Source organism: Camelus bactrianus, chromosome 6 (assembly GCF_048773025.1).
Source record: "Camelus bactrianus isolate YW-2024 breed Bactrian camel chromosome 6, ASM4877302v1, whole genome shotgun sequence".
Classification (NCBI taxonomy): domain Eukaryota; kingdom Metazoa; phylum Chordata; class Mammalia; order Artiodactyla; family Camelidae; genus Camelus; species Camelus bactrianus.
In genome coordinates, this window is record NC_133544.1 from 27,184,710 (window position 1) to 27,202,193 (window position 17,484).

The following is a 17,484-nucleotide window of genomic DNA, read 5'->3' on the forward strand; positions in this document are numbered from 1 at the left end:
ATGGCTAATCCTGCACCACGGACAGACAGCAGCCCACCTCAAGGAGGCCGGAGCAGATGAGACAAAGAATGACTCATTTTTATACCTGAATCACTAGGATTATGGATATTTTTGTTAATGAGTTCCAGAAACAAGAGAAGAGTCCACCTAACTCCCTGTGCACTTATGCTGCACCCACAGGCCAGGTTTTGTTCATAAACAAACATGTTTACAAATACATGTAAGGTCCCTTTTTCTTTGTTTAGGTTGCACAATGATGATCTCTGCTGAAGCGAAAGATCTGCTTGTATTTCTATAATCTTGATGCCATTTACTGAAGCTACTGGAGTGTCACTGAGGTGACTGTTTTATTTCTTCTCGATGGATTTATTAACAGGAGAAATTAACAGCATGAAAAGTCCCTACAAAGGCCTGAGAATTAAGTCTTAGTTATATATATTCAGTGCACTGCCTTCAGTGGAAAAGAGTGAAGCATCCGTCCTACAAAGTGCAGGAGCTCTGGACCAGGACCAACATTGAGAGGTATTTCCATTAAAGGACTTCTGTCATTTTATTTCTACAAAAAGTCTCATAAAGATATTAAAGTTAAACCACACTTAAGGATTAGTTTTATTGGAAAGAAAAAAAATACACAAAAGTTAGTGGCAATTAATAAAACAAACATTAGAGGAAGGAAGGAACAAAGGTGGGAGAGCACTATTTTAGGCATCAGGCACGTAGTTAAGGACCAACTCAGATGGAAGTCCTCATCCTCCCTGAGCTCACATTCCGGGGGGAGACACAAAAGGCACAAAATACGTAAGGGCAATACGTGAGGCAGTGGTTAAGTGCTCATGAAAGAGAACAAAGCCTGGGATTGGATATGAAATGGGATATGGGGGAGTAGACATTTTAGACCCAGTGGCTAAGGAAGGCCCCTGTGATTTAGGAGTAAAAGTCAGAAGGAAAAGAGAGCACTGTGGCCACGAGGTTGCCCGCGGAGAGCACCGGGTACAGAAGCAGAGGGACTGTCCGAGCCCTGAGCCCTGAGGTGGGGGTGCCCCAAGGTTCCCCAGAGGGAAGGCAGCCAGGGAGGCTGGGAAAGACTAAGGGAGGGAGAGTTACGGGAGATGAGGTGGAGAGTCTCCTAGGCTAGCAAGGAGAATGGCTTTTACTTACTTAGAAGATGGGAAACCATGAAAAGATTCGGAACTGAGGAATGGCAGGATCTGGACTGTAGTTCTAAAGGATCCCTGCTGGGCTGAAAGGATGCAGGGCTGAAGGGCAGAAGCAGCAAGAACAGTTCTCAGGGAAAGATAAGGGTGGCTTGGCCCTGGCAGAGTGGGCTGCGAGGAGTGGCTGAATTCTGGACACATCTGGAAGACCAAGTCAACCAGTGTTGCTGACAGGCCAGATGTGGGAGGCAGGAGAGAAGCAGAAGGGAGGAGTGGAGCATGACTTCAAGGTCTCTGGCCCAAACAACTGTTAAGGACAGAGTTGTCATCAGTTAAACATCAATCTGAACGTGAAAACAAGTGGTAATGCTTTTCTGAACCATGAACAGCAGCTGACTTGGATGTTTCCATCAGAGGCTAAGGAAACTGACCCAAGAGACCGTCAAATACCCAGGTTGGCAGAAAAAGGGCTGAAGGGCTAGACCAGAGAAGTGGTGGGAGGTGCAGGCAGAGCATCAGAGGCTGAGGGAGGCGAGAGCACAGAGGTGGGAAGGGCAAATGTGGGTCACCAAACACAGCAGAGGGACAGCGCTCGTCAGGACAGGTGTTATGCAGGGGAGAGAGGCTGGGACCGGATGCAGCGCGCCGGCCAAGCAAGCTGGAAGGGACAGTCCTGGAGACCAGAGACAGGATCCGAGAAAGTGCCGATTTAGAGGACTTCAACCCTCTTCACGAAGGATAATAGGACGATGGCAAGAAGAGAAACTACAATGGATAAAAACCACGGAAAAGGGAAAATATGACAAGGACCTAAATCAGAGGGGCCTTGGGAGGGGAAAAAAGATAAGGACAGGAAGGGCAAAAACAGGTGGGAGTAAGGTAACGGAGGCTCGCAGAAATCCAGTAGGACATGGAAAGCCAGAAAGGAGCAACTACCTACATCCACGTTCAAATGCACAGTGTGTTCTCCGTGCTTTTCCTGTGCAACAAAAGAATCTACCCGGCTTCACGGAGCCATTGAGCTCTGGCGTGGAGAAAAAGGACACTGGAGTGTGTGTGTTCATTTCTCTCTGGCTTCTATACACAACACATTTGATATTAAAGTCATGCCTTCAAATATCCTATTTTTAATTTCCCCAGAGTTCAAGCTGAGGAACAATGACTAAGTGAAGCCAACCCCTGCAACCTGCCTTGTATTCAATGGGGGAAATGAAGCCAAATGCCCTATATAAACTAGATTCAAAACCATTATTTTCTAGATACCTCAAGGGGGGATTTGGCATTAACACGTAACAACAATCCTAACATGACTTGGCTCGAAAAGGCAGTGACTTGATTGCTGGCACAGCGACATATATGTTTAGAAAGAAGATAAAGGGAAACAAAAACCTTATAGTCCCAAACTTGTTCATGAATTAAAAAAAAAAAAGCTTTGTTGACTGTTTTCCTTTTCTTTTTTCTTTGACCTGAATTTCATCTGAAAATAAAAACTCACATATTACATGTACTTAGGATTCCTAAAGAGCTCCAAGAACCTGTTTTACCCACAATGAGAGAGACTCTGGTTCAAATAGTCTGCACTTCAGGCCTCAGAGAATAGCTCTAAGACAGTACAGTGAAAATGCAAGAAGAAGAGGGTCCCCTTCTTTTTTCCTGGGTCAAGGAACATCCTAAACAATAGTTTGGAAAAGTGAGTTAAGTCTTAGGTGATCCTCTCTGGCTCCTCGTGCTGGCTCGATGCCTTCCGGCTGCCCAAGCAGGAAATGCAATATCCAATTTGGGATTCTGAGATCTCCAGTTTCCCTGGGTCATGCTTAATGGACACATCTTTCTGTGAATCAAAACTCCCATTCATTTACAGCATCTCTCCAGAGCTACATGGAAAGAAAGGATCCAGATCAAACCATTAAGTCCACCCCCATCACCACCAGAATGAATGAAAGGGGTCTTTGTTTATTATAAAGACATTTGTAACCGTGTGCTATTAAATTTAATTGCTTCGCTACTGTTTCTCCTCTATTTTTTTTCTCACTTCAATTAACCCTCAAGTCTTTCTCATTTGCAACTTACCTCACTGGTTCTAAAAATTATTCGGTAGTTGTATGGAGCTCCATTTTCTTTTGTTTCTTCCGGTTTTTCCCTTCGAATGCTCACAGCCACTGGACCAAGATTCTCATCGGCCCCAAAATAGTTCCAGTGTTCTTCGGTAAAATAAGACAAAACAAAATTAGAACATTTATGTAATGCCTAAAAATGTTATATTCTGCTTGATGTTTAGATCAGTCAGAAATTACTCTATATCAATAAAATGTAAACACATTTAACCAAGATTAATGTTCTTCAGTGTATTATAAAAATACAGACATAGCTACGCAGGTTTAGTCTCAGAGGAAGTAAGACTGAACAGAGGTGGCCTGTTGAGTTTTCTTTACTCCTCTGTAACTTACTACTCTACTATTTTTTTAAACAGATATTAGTGTTTTCTCCCTATATTTTTTTGTTTAAATAGGCTACTTTGTGTCAGGACATCTTAGTTTTTCTTTTTTCTTCTGTTATTGTTTATTTTTGTTTTATGAGTGGGAGGTAATTAGGTTCATTTATTTCTATTTGGAGGAGATAACGGGGATTGAACCCAGGACCTCGTGCATGCTACACATGAGCTCTACCACTTGAGTTATACCCTCCCCCGATCTTAGCTTTTCTAAAAACCACCACCACCACAAAACCCCTAAGCCTACTGGGAATAGAATTTGAGGACAGAGGGGTGGTTCCCCCTGCTGTCCGCCGATTAAAACAGCTTTCCCTGGACCGGAGAGAGGAGCAAGGTTGGTGGGTCACTGAGGAGCTCTCTGTTCCCATGGAGCCCAAGGAAGACGGAGTCTGAGCTCGAAGGAAAGAGCTTCAGAGTGCCCCGGGTGGGGCAGAAGCCCAGACCTAGGGCTCTGGGCCTCACCAGTGGTCCCCATGTGGCAAGTACAAAAACCATCCCACAGAGCCACTGACCCTGGAGAGATGTGAAGGCTGGGATAACGGGCCTCTCACAGGCAACCACTGTGGCCAGGTGACTGATGATGATTTAGCGGCCTCTATTCAATGTGTGGCATTGCTCCAGACCCCAAACCTTATTAGCACAACCTTAGGGACTGGGGGAACATGTCCAAATGACTGGGGTTGAATTTATCTTCCTCTTAACAAGGTAGATCAGAATCAAAGTTAAATTAATTTTCAGAAAATTTAAAAAGTGATATTGACTGTACACCTAAGTATGTACTTCTTTAAAAAAAAATTTAACTGGTTGGTACACACATGAGATGCTCACAGATGGGGAAGTCCATAAAACAGAAATACAGGAAAAGCTAGAGTAGATAACTTATTTTTCAAACCTCCAAAAATACTTACTTTACAGTGTCCTATTTCATTTACACGTGACGTGGTTAAATGACCACACTGCAACATGGTAGATTATTCCCATACAACATGCAGAGATATTTGAAAATACGTATTATTCCCATACAAAATATGTATTTGAAAATCCATGAGAATAACAAGAAATAACAGCATAAGCGGTCTAATCATGTCATTTTAAAATTTAGGTGTAATATATCTGAAAATACTTTGCAAGGACTAAAGCACAGTTATAAAAAATAGAATTTTAAATATCCTGGGTGCTCTAAGAATATTATCATAATCCATGGAAGTTCAGGAAAACCACAATGGGAATACAGACAACAAACATCCCATGTATGGACAGCTGAGAAACAACCCAATAAATGTCAGAAAACTCACGTACACACACTCATGTGCACCCTCGAAGCACATTTACTCTTACTTTGCACATAATGTTAATAAGCGTGGCTGTCTGGTCTTCAAGCCCACAGCTTGATTTCAGAGGTGTGATAATTCCAGATGTTGACAAAGTCCAGAGTGTAGGGCTGACAGAGACTTGCATGCAGAAAGCAATGGGATAGGACAACTGACAACAAGGAAGAAAACAGAAAGGGAGGAGACAGAAATAGTATAAAAAAGCAGACAGGAACTTAAAGAGAAATCAGACAGCTGTCTGGGGCCATTTACTGAAGGAGCCAAGAGCTTAACACACTGCCGTTAACTTCAGAGAATATTTTAATCCTACAGCCCAGAACACCAGTTGATGTGTCAAAGATGAGTGTCACATTCGTTATATCCTGTTCCCTGCACTTCACAGACTCCACTGAAACCCAGCTCTATAGAAACTCCTCAAACACATCCCCATGGACCTCAGGAAGGGCAGGGGAGATCGCTGTTCTCCGCTGCTGGAGAAATTCACCAAGAACAGGGGGCTATCAATTATCACCAACAACCTCGACTCATCCTCAAGCCGTCCTTACTCATCTCGTGCTCCCCTTCTCTGGAGCAGATACTTTAAAGGGTCTCTGTTCTCCTTTCAAACCCCCTCCACTGACCTTCTCCTCCATCTCAGCAGATAACGCTGTCCATGTCACAAAACAAAGAGCCACTTCAGAAGTAACTGTCTTTGTTTTCCACCATCACACACACACACACACACACACACACTTACCTGGATCCAGGCTTTTGCTTCCTTCCCTTTACAATCTAAACCCAATCTCCCCCTAAATTCTGGCCTCCACTCATTCCACCTCCCCAGGGACTCTGATGCCTCATCACCCTTCCTTCATCTTCAGCTTCTCCCTCCCTCCCTGCTCGTTCCAATTTAACCATCCTCAAGTCTTCTTCTTTAAGCACAGCACTTACCCTCAACTCCTTATCAACCTTCAGGTTATCTCCTTTTTCTTTTCTTCCATTGGAAACTTCTTGAAAGAGATGCCTAATTCTTCACTTTAGGATGACTATAATCTGTTACTATTGCAAAGCCACCAATGACAGCCTTACAGTTAAAACAATTAGAACTTCTGGTCCTTACCTCGCTCAAACTCTCCGTAACGGGCACAGCTGCTCATTTCGGTTTTTTTCTAGAAACACTCTTCCTGGCTCCTCTGACACCACCCTCTCCTGATTTCCCTTCCACCACTTTGGCTCTGCTGGCTCACTTTCCCCTCCTCTTCCCATCTCGAATATTCCATCCACTCTCAGAACGTCCACTGCCATCTCAATGGTGATGACTCTCAGAAGTCTACGTGCCTGCTCCAGGCCTCTCTAAGCCCCAGATCATTACATCGACCTAATGGGACCCTATTCGCTTGGTTCCACGGCATCTGCAAAAGTGAATCCATCATCTTCCCCACAAACCTATACAGCCCTTCCTGCAACCCCAATTTCAGCAACGGCTACCGCATTCCTCTAGTTGCTCACTCCAGACCCACTGTCACGCTCTGTGAATTCTAGATCCTAAAGAGCTCTCAAATGCACCGACTTCTCCATTCCACTGGCATTGACTTACATCATCATTTGCCTGGATGTCTGCGAATCTTCTAACTGACTGGCTTTTACCAATTCCTTTACATAGCAGCCAGATGATCCTTTTAAAATGCAAACCTGCCCACCACTATGAGGTGTAAAACCCTCCTCTGGATACTTCTCGTGGCTTCCCAAAGGCCCTCACAGCCTGTCACCAGCCTGTCACTCCAGTTTCAATCTGGACTTTTCCATCGTCCTTCTGAACTGTGAGAACCAACCGTATCAAACTTCTCAAGTCACTATGCCCCTTCTCACCTGAAATACAACCTAGAGCATTCTTCCCACAACTCCTCTTTATTTGACTAAGTCTTCTCATCCTTTAGGTCTCATCTAAGACAGTATTTAGACACCCTCCAAAAGAGTGATTGAATATTGGAACAAAACGAACGTGTGTACTTTGACTATTAATGCTAACGCTTTATTTAAAAATGTTAAGCCTTCATAAAAATACACACTAGGGAAACTGAATATTTCATATATTTCAACTACAAAAATTTTAAAAATGTTACAACAGAAAAATGTAAATTTATAAAAATACAAACATTAAACACGATCATTTTATTATAAATTGACACATAAAATACTACATCATAATTTCAAAAAGAAACTAAATGCTACACAGAAATAAAGATGGTTAATTAAAAAAAATTAAAGAGCATTTAAACATTTTGGTGTGTCATCAACCTTTGGCTACATTTTTATGCAGTTTTTCCCAGCTGCTGAAGAAGTCCGTTTCTGAGCTGGGGGAATGCTGATGAGATAATTATAAACTAACTTCTAACACTTTCTTCAGACTCTGTCTTCAAATAAACCCATCTCTGGTTTGATAACTGTGGGAAGATCTTTGAAAAACTTCTATGTGTGTTTGCACAGAAATAGCAATCTATTTTTTTTACTGAAAAAGAACTCTAGCCATTAGTTCTGGGAAAGCATTTCCATTTGGCCTTCATTTACTTCAGTTTCATCAGCATAGATGGAGATTCTGGTCTGGTTTCCTGTGTCAAATTCATTACTGTCATGATCAGACTCTGCTTGTTCAAAAAGTCTTTCAACTTGAGTAGGAATTATTCTTACAATAGAAGCCTTGTTTTTCCATCCACCATCCTTTTTTCTTTTTCCTGTTCCTCAGGATTACAGAAGTATAGGAGGAAAAAAATCCTTTCTACATGAACACAACTCTATTCATTCCAGAATCTGAATGCAGCGTGTAACTCTCTGATAGAAGAGTTTGGTTCAGCAAGTTACCTTAAATTGAATTTTTGAGTCCTTAAACTTTGATCTCAAGACAAAAGACTTATTTTTTTTTTAATTAAAATATCAGCCTTTTAGGGGCATCCTGAGTCTGCTCCTTCTGGCCACTCTTGCCTCTGCCTGCCCTTCAGTTTCACTGGACCGCAGCGCCTTCCTCTGGGGAACACAGGCTCCAGGCTGCAGCACATTTTATTTCATGCTCCTGGCCATCTACCTCCGCCCTTTGCTAGTGGTGCTATCCGTCAGCTGCAGAGAGCACTTTCAGCCAGACCCACAATCAGCTTTGTCTTTTGGGAGGTGGAGGAGCAGAAGGGGGAGGAGGGGTATGAGGATGGGGGAGATGCAGATAATAAGTGTTAAAGAAAGCCCAGGACACCTTTGATGATGAAAGTTGGAGGAAGGAAAGGGGAAGGAAAAGAGGAGTTGGGAGACTCAAGAAGTGTGGACAAATCTGCTGATGGATGAACTGAAACAGAGGTATTACACCACCCAAAATAATGATATTCTCATGCCAGCAAACTGGAATGCCAAGAACCAGTACTGCGATCACGCCATTAGAATGATATAATGCAGCGAAGTGAGGCGCTCGGCCAAGCACTCTATCTGATGTTCACATCAACCACGAAAAGGCAGGCACTGCCTTCTTTTCCACAGATGTGGCAACTATGATTTAGAGAGTAAGCCACCTCCCAGCCACAACTAGTCAACAGCGATACCAGGATTCAAACATTGCTTTAAGTACTGATTCCCAAGCTCGTTTTCGTAGCCATTATATACAACGTTATCTTCTAAAATTGTATCACAAATAAAAAACAGCTAAATAAAATCTGATGCCAAAAGGGATTAACTAGCCAGTTCACACACAAGCTAGATTCCTTGGTGTGCTATGTGGCCCAGGTTTCACGGTGTTTATAGGGAGAAATACTCATGTTTTATCCATTTGTGGTAGAGTCCCTCCACCTGCATTTTTAACCTTTAACAGCGAAACAAATTTTTTAGCCTGAAGTTTTCTTATTAGTTCCGGTTCCTGAGTTTTACAAGCAGTTCAGGTTAGTAGTTCCGCTGTCTCTAGAACATTCCACACGAATATCCCTGTTTTTGGTTGACACTGTCCCAGTAACAAGAAAAATGTTCACATTCTTAGAGAAGGGACATAGTGAGGAGTTCAAAGCTCCAAGTAATTAGATCAAGTACAGTCATCTCACGCAGTTATGAGATGCAGGTAAGTATGTATACACAAAGCAAAAAAATAAATAAATAAAATAAAGTAAAATCCTGGCATTTTAATTGTAAAGAAGAAAAGGAAAATAAAATCACAAGAGGTACAGGGCTTCAACCAGCCATTTTTGGATTGCTTGTCTTGGTTTTCATGAGATTTGCAGGCTTCACATTAATATTTCAGTTGTACATTTCCCTAGAGGCCAGCATAATCTGGGCTGTATATAATTGTGACCAAAATACATGTTTTCTTTTTTATAAATAATTTGTAAAGTTATCATTCATGGCTCAAAATCTCTCTGTAGAATCGTCCATTTAGAAATGCAAAAAGGGAAAACAGACTGATAAACACAGATCAAAGAAACGGAAAGCAAGTAAAACTTAGCTACTATCTCAGGCCTCACAAAATTAGCAACATTTCTGAAGTGAAAAATTGTCCTTGGTAGGGCTAGAATATATCCTACACTGCTGGTGGCACTGTGAATTGGTACCCGCCAACCGTTTTAGAAAGCATTACAGCATATTATTATAAGTGGTAAAGTGACAAAATGTTCGCATGCTAATCTTAATCACCCTAATTGACCATGTAGAAAGAGGAGTAAACACTCTTCCATTTCTTCTAGAAAAGGCATCTTAAATCACGTATGATGGGGGTACTAAAGCTACCATGACCAGGCAGACAGATGTGGGCCTCACAGATCAGCAGGTCAAAGGATGGAACAATGACAATTCAGCTTTACTGGCTGGAACTAAAATTATTTTTCACCATTTTCCATATTTTAAACTATTTTCTTCTTAAAAGAGTCTACTTGGTGGGCTACGCGTGTGCCACCGTCAGAGTGGTCAGCACTGTGAACTCTGACCGTCAGTATTTTCATCAGACAGAAGAATCTGGATGGAACTAGGAAAACCACTCACCACAGCACATGATTCTATAAAGCTGCTTATCTCTGCCTATTGAGTTCAATTTGTTCAGCTGTTTTGTTTTCGTGCAACTCATTATATCTAAATATGACTAGAAACTAGGTTAGAAAGAGAGGACAGATCTAAAAGGCAGAATTCAGCAAAAAGGAAAAAAAAAAAGAAAAAAGCAGCAGCAACAGCATATTCTGCTTTAAAAACGAAAACATAGGTTTGCCAAAGTGCAGGTAATGAGGGTCCAACCCTTTAAAGAACGGCTCTTTCCGAGAAGTGCCCTACTCAGAGGTTCTGTCTCTGGTCCCCAAAGGGCTTGTTCTAATTATAAGGGCGGAGGTTCCATGAGAACTAAACAGCCCAGGATTTTGCATCATAATCAAAAGCAGGTCAGAGTAATAGATGGGGACACTTACACAGGACTGGCCACAGGCCAGAATTCTGTCCCAAAGCACACCACTAAGCTTATAATTATTGTTGCATAAGGCTAATTGCCCGCATTTACAAAGTACACAGTACTCTGAAGTTCCAACTCTTTCCATAGGTAACTCTTAAAAAGTAGGGTGGTCTATTTGCCAAAATTACATGAGGTTGTGAGGCTTAAAACTCTACGTTGCTAAGCAGCCCCCAGTAGCCCCCCAACCTGCCAATAAAAAGTAGACTTTAATACGAAGTAAGGCTGACATTCACAAATTGCACCCAAATGACTAAAGAAAAAAGTACAAAGAAAACTCTACTTGAAACAAAGGGAAAACAAAGAATATCAAAATCAAAATGGGAGATTTTTAATTGGCCGTTACCTAAGACAAATAGCCAATGATTATACAGTATAATCTCACTAGTGATTAAAGAAATGAAAATGTCTTTGGCCTACACTAAATGTTCAAAAAATAAAAACAGTGAACATTCAAAGAAGGCAAGAAAATGTGAAGCTATACAGTCTTAAAATACCAGTTGGACCTTTCTGTTCAAAGCTTTCTTAAGAGCAATCTGGAAACAAAAATCAAGGCTCCTGTAAAGTTCACACCATTTCATTTACAAGGCTCTACTTTATGTAGACAATTGGACATGCAGGGGGAAAGTTACATAACAAGATCATTTATGTAAGGCCAGGGGTTTTTAAACTTGTCTATAGATAGAAATTGGGGGGTCTAGGGACTTGAACAAAAAATTTAGCCCTTTATTTTCTCTAACTTTTAAATGAAATGTAGCATTTCCAACCACTATAAATGGAGGCAACGAACTACAATAAATATGAGCTGCACATGTGACTTTGACACCAACAGAAATCATAGATATTTTCATATCACAGTGCAGTTGCTACAGATACATCAACATATCAGTTATGCTCAGCACGACTTAGAAATTATGGTAGTTATCAGACGGATGCTAGACTTACTGCAATAAGAAAGAAGCATCTAGATGACTAAATCACAAAATTTTAAACTCTCTTGCAAGATAGTATTTTAATATCTAAACTTTAATCACTAAACTGCCAAAGGGGTCAATGGGGTGGGGGGAGGGGAACCTTAGGAAGTTCTGATGTAAAAATTATTTATAATAAGAAACTGGAAATCCTTAATTTACAACAGCTGGAAACTTTAAATAAATGATGGCATAGCTAATTATGGCACTATGAAAAAATATATAAAACTGTATTTAATGAGCATTATCTTACTTAAAAAATGAATATACATGTATTAAAAAAGATGAGACAAGTAAGATCACTAGTAATCAACAACCAGGATTAATTTATATAACTTTTATAATAGGAAGATTTTTTTTAAAGTATAAAAAATCTATTTGGTTTGCAAATGCTCAGTAAATATAAAGAACATTTTAAAAGGCTGCATATTAATGTAACTCTACTTTCAGTGTTAATACCAATTCAAATGCTATCTCAGGAAAAAAAAAAGTAACATCCAAATGAAAGAAATTACAATGAAACACCTGTCTCTAATTCAATTTCTTTATATTTAATAGAACACCTTTTGCAGAGATAGTGCAGCAAGATGTTTTTGTAAAACGCTTTTGAAAGATTTGGAAGGAAGTCCCTCGGAGACAGCCAGAAATGCAGACAAGGCAGAAGTCACTGCGGCTCGTGGGCTGGGATCATACACGTGTCTCAAAAACTCTGCATAGCCCCTCACCTCCTTGTTGACCAACTGTCCGCATGAGTTGTTCAGGCTGCTTTTGCTGAGCTTCTGCATCACTTAATGTTTCTACCTGACTCGAATGCAGCTGGGAAGATCTCCCCTCTTGCTGCCCTGAAGTTCAGAGGCACGGCCTCCCCTGTTCAGAGGTGGGGGCTCCATGCTAAGAGGGAAAAATGAATTGATACAATAAAGCAAATATGTTTTGAACACCTAGTTTCAGTGGCTCACTGGTGTCTGAAGTTAATAACAAGGTGTGCATTTGGAAAATGAGCGACAGGTTTTATTGTATGTTATCAATTTGTTCTGAAATCACGTATCTAATGGGCCCTGATGTCCTTGAGGCTGCAAAACAAAGAGTACAGAAATTCTCTGGAATATGGAATCAGTAAGCAGGGCGTTCGCTTGGATGCACGTGGACACAGAAAGCTGCGTAATGAGTAATATTCCCATTTCCGTGTAGATGGTTCGTCTGTTAGCTGCTGTTATTGGCTGGACCCGAAGTCCAGGTATTTTGTTTTTTTAAGTCTTATCTTGACTGCTTTTAGACTCACAGGAAAGTTGCAAATATAGTACAAAAGGAGTTCCCATTTATCCCTAACCTAGGCTCCTCCAATGTCAACATTTTCTGTAACTACCTACACACAGAACAATCATTAATCACAATCAGGAATTTTTAACATCTATTAAAAATCTTACTCAAACTTCACTAGTTTTTCCACTATGCTCTTTCTTGTTCTGAAATCCCAATTCACTACTCCAAGTAGCATTTAATTGTTACTATCTCTCCTTAGTCCCCTGCAGTCTGTTACAGTTCCTGTTACAATTCTTGTCTTTTGTGACCTGGACACCTTTGAACAGCACTTATCTCTCACTTTGGGTTTGTCTGGTGGTTGCACATGATTGGACTAAGGTTATACGTTTTGGGCAAGAGAACCACAAAAACGATGTAACCTCAGGGCATCATTTCATGGGTTCATAAGAGGGACCCTAGATTCATTCCATGAAGGTGGCATGTGTCAGGTTTCTTCACTATAAAGTTACTCTATTTCTCTTTGTGGTTTACAAGTATCTTCAGGGAGATACTTTGAGATTATACAAATCCTGCTTCTCCTCCTGTTTCTCTTCAAACTGTCATCCATTGATTTTAGCATCCATCATTTGTGTCTAATAAGGTTTACAAAAGGAAAAATCAGTCTCCATAATGGTGTCTGGGGCCTTCGGGGATCAATTAATGGTCTTGGTTAATGTCCACAAACCACTACAGACTTGTCTGTGGTCTCATTTCCTGGAAAAAGAGGAAAAGGAACTACACCATAGTATTCAGTGTCTGGAGTATAAGACAAGGTCACTTATACAGAGGGCCCTCCCTGCCTGTACCTGATGCTATAAATACAAGATACACTGGCTCCTCAACTCAATAAATTTTATGCTTTACATCAGCACCAAACAGTCACACAACTGTGAAACACCCACTGAGCCTGCCTCATCAGCAGTCCTTGCCTTCAGGGAGTGCTTAGACTATCAGCCAGTGCATCACAGAAAGTGCTGGGCAGAAACTGGGGCACAGGGGACTTGGAACTGTGGTGGGAGAGCACCTGTACCTTCGGGAAGGAGGGGTTACTCAGGCATCACAAGCCCAGGAGAGGCAGGAGCTTGCCAGGGGAGGGGTGGGTAAGAGGGGCAGGGAGAACACCACAATTGGATGCAGGCACTCAGACGGGAGGGAAGGCAGCTCCATGCAGGCGGGGAGCACGGTAACCCCCCCCCCAACTCTGACACCTGTGAGGGTTCTATCTGGCACCAGGTCCGCCGCCCTCTCTGCAGGGACACCACCTCCCTGTCTCACTTCTCTCTCAGTGCTAGCCTTCAGTGCCCCCACGTAAGGTGAAGCCAGCAGGGGAAAGAGACCCACAGCCCTGCAGGGGAAGCCAGCCACCCCCACCAGTCCTCCTAGGCCTTTGTTCATACATGTGGCAAAGATCACTGGACAACTGAGGAAAACCAACAGCGTGAAAGAGAAAAAACAAGACAAACAGAAAATACAACTCAGGAGACACATCATTCAAGGAAAAGAACTCAGAAAAAAAAAGTTTTAATTAATATCAGTGGAGAAATGTGGGGCTACAGAGTAAGGATGAGCTCTTATGAAAAACAATTATAGGAAAACAAAAACAATGAGCTCCTGGGGAACAAAGCCACAATTGCTGAAATAACATAAAGTGATAAAACACAGAGGCAATAAAACAGAGACAGCTACATACCAATCCCTCACCCAGAAGATAAAACTGACACGAAACAAAAATAAAAAGAAACTGAAACCACAAAAGGTAAAAAATGGAGGCTAAAACCAGAGGTTCCATCATCCACCGAAGTGGAGGTCCAGATAGAGGACACAAAGAAATGCTAAAAGACTTTGTGAAATATTTTTTAAGAATCAGGGAAAAAATGGATGTTCAGCAGCTTCTTATCAGCGTCTTAACAGCACTAATGGCAGAGAGCAAATTCCATGAAGACAGTTGGATCTGCTTTTGTTCCCCTCTGAGCACAGCAGCTGGCAGAGAGCAAATGCTTAATAAATATTATTTATTAAATGAATAAATAAATGTATGAGGGTGCAGTTGTTAATTTTTAAAACTACTTAAAAAAACATGAAGGGCACTCATTAATAGTAAATTGGATACAGACACACACACAAGTGCATATAAATCTGGCAAAATCTGAGTAAGGCTTGTGGATTGTACCAACGTCAATTTCCTGGTTTCACCACCGTTATTAAGATGTTACCATTGGGGCGGGGAGCAGGGAACTGGGTGAAGAGTACACAGGACCTTTCTGTGCTTCTTTTTAAACTTAATGTGAATCTGTAATTATTTCAAAATAGAACAATGAAAAAAGAAAAAAACCAGTAAATTGGATAATAAATTTCTCTGTAAGAAAAAACAGACAATTACACACGGAATTACTGGGAGCAGGACTGGGATTTCTCTCTCCAACTCCGCACCATTGATTTTCCTAGTAGGCATGCATATGTACTTTTGTTTGATTTGTTTATTGTCTGGTTCCCTCTGCCAGCATGTAAGCTCCGAGAGGGTGCCCCATTTTATTTCCCAGTCCATGTGCCCAAAACCATGCCCAGCGTGATGCAGGCACTCCTGCACACGCAGCAGCCACAGAGGTGCAATAATGAAGATTTCCCTTCCGGGAAGGCCTTACAACCCATTCAGCCACAGGAAATGCAATTAGCTCAAAGTCTCTGGCTGGAGGGTCTTCTGATTGTCCACAGTTTTCCAGTCCAGCCACACTCTTCCTGGGCAGCCCTCATCCAGGGACTGAGCAGGCCCGGGGTGACAGGGCCAGCCGTTACAGCCCAGCAAGGGATCTAAGGCTCATTTTCCCCCCACGGTGCTGGCTGAGTCTTCCTTGGATGTGAACCGCGGGTGAGGGTCCCCCTCCCACTTTTGCAGCCTCTCCCTTTTACTTTCATGGTGTCAGACGTGCACCATGGGCTAAAGGCCTTCCCTGCTCAAGTCTGCTTCCTCCCAGCTCTTCTGTCACAGGTGTTACCCCCCGAGTCCCTAACAAAGCACCTGCACGCCTAACCTGTCTCAATACCTGCCTCTCAGGGAACTCAACTGACGCGACACGTTTGTTGCATGATTAAATCATAAATGCAAGCGTGTAAGATGTAAAATGTGTGATTAGATTGTATTTGGCAAAGAAAAGGTTAGATTTGAGTAGGGCGGACTAGAGATGGAGAGACTAAGACACTTATTGCTAGAACTGGGGCAAGAGGCCATAAGGGCCCGAAAGTACAGACCTGAGACTGGGACACAGAGAATAAAAAGTCAGAAGCGATTTGAAGGCAGACTCGGGGGCCTCCCAACTGACTGTAGGTTGAGATCAATAAAGAGAAAGGCCTTAAAGAGGCTTCGGTGTTTCAGATCCAAGTGCTGATAATAACGGTGGCATTTACAGCAGGAGGGCAATGATGAGGGAGGCTTGCTTAGGGAGAAAAATAAAGAGGTCAAAGCTTGTGTCCCAGGTTTCTAGTTGCCAGCCTAAAAGCTGGTGGAATTGAGTTCTGGCTGATGAGAAATAGCCCTAGAACTGAAGAGGAAGCCTGGGAATAGGGGTATTTTATTTGGCTATGAATGTATACAAATTACCTTTTCCAAAAATAATTTTTGAGGTTCCTTAGTTATAAAGGAAATATGTAAATCATGCTAATGAAATGGGAAAATAAAAGACAAACATGGAAACAAATGAGTTATTCATGCAAGTTGTATAGTCGAGCATCAAATTTGCTTCTGGGAGTTGAGGAAAAGCAGGAGTTACACTAAAAAAATAAATAAATAAAACAAGCTAGCAAATCAAACACACCTATCATCAGAAAGCAGGCATTTGGCAGCTACCAGAAAACAATTCCTGGCATCAAATTCTCAAATAAATTTCTCACATGGAACTCTCTAAAAGGCTGAAGAATGACAAATAGACAGTGTTCATCACCAGTTTTACTGCAAAAGTGAGTTCTGTTTTTATATGATAGGATCTTTACAAGGTGATCTTGAATAAAGTCAAGTGTCTGAGCAAATGTGGCCTTCTGGAGGTCTAGCTTGATTTTAAAAACAAAACAGAGAGGAGCGGTTGAGGCATGAGCCCTTTTAATCAACTTTCACGAACCTCTGCACCGAGATGGCTCAGTTAATATGAAATCCTGAATGCCTCACAGACCAGAGTTCAGACAACCAGTGATGGGACTCAGAAGATCATGGCCAAGAAAAGACAGGATGCCTGTTTTCAAAAGAGCAAAAATGCAAATCTTCCCACCATAATGGCCTTCTTGTTACTGAAAGCCCTGAGCAGATAGAGACAGCAGCAAAACATTCCTAGGATCAAAGTGTAGAATAGATAAACAAGATTACACTGTATAAACAAGAGTATACTGTATACGTGCAGAGAAAAAAAATGTGACAATGAATATATGTATGTTCATGTATAACTGAAAAATTGTGCTCTACACTGGAATTTGACACAACATTGTAAAATGATTATAAATAAAAAATGTAAAAAAAAATAAATAAAATTTCTAATAACAAAAAAAAATTCCTAGGTTAGTTTCTCAAGAAATTACTTAGTGCCCCAAATTTCCCTGAAAGGGTTAAGTCACTGGAGCGCTACCTTCAAACAAACTAAATACAGTTTATGTGCTTTCAATAAAAAATAAAAGACAAGGGCATTAAAACAATACAGTATTAGACGTATATAAAATCTTTCCCTATTAGTTTTGGCAGAAGTAAACTATTAAGTTTGAGAGCAAAGAGCATAACATGGTTCAGGAGACCAGACTTGCTGACTCTGGAGTTTATCATTTAGCT

The 17,484-nt window shown here is 41.4% G+C and overlaps 1 protein-coding gene across 8 annotated transcripts in view; it reads right to left on the reverse strand.

The window, feature by feature from the left end:
- The window catches only part of SIPA1L1 (signal induced proliferation associated 1 like 1), a 340,274-nt gene that overhangs the window by 110,237 nt on the left and 212,553 nt on the right, over window positions 1-17,484 (reverse strand). For all 8 annotated transcript variants that reach the window (XM_074365310.1, XM_074365312.1, XM_074365314.1 and 5 more), the window contains one exon: window positions 3,225-3,355. In XM_074365310.1, the coding sequence (XP_074221411.1) occupies window positions 3,225-3,355 (131 nt within the window). The remainder of the gene's footprint in view (window positions 1-3,224; window positions 3,356-17,484) is intronic.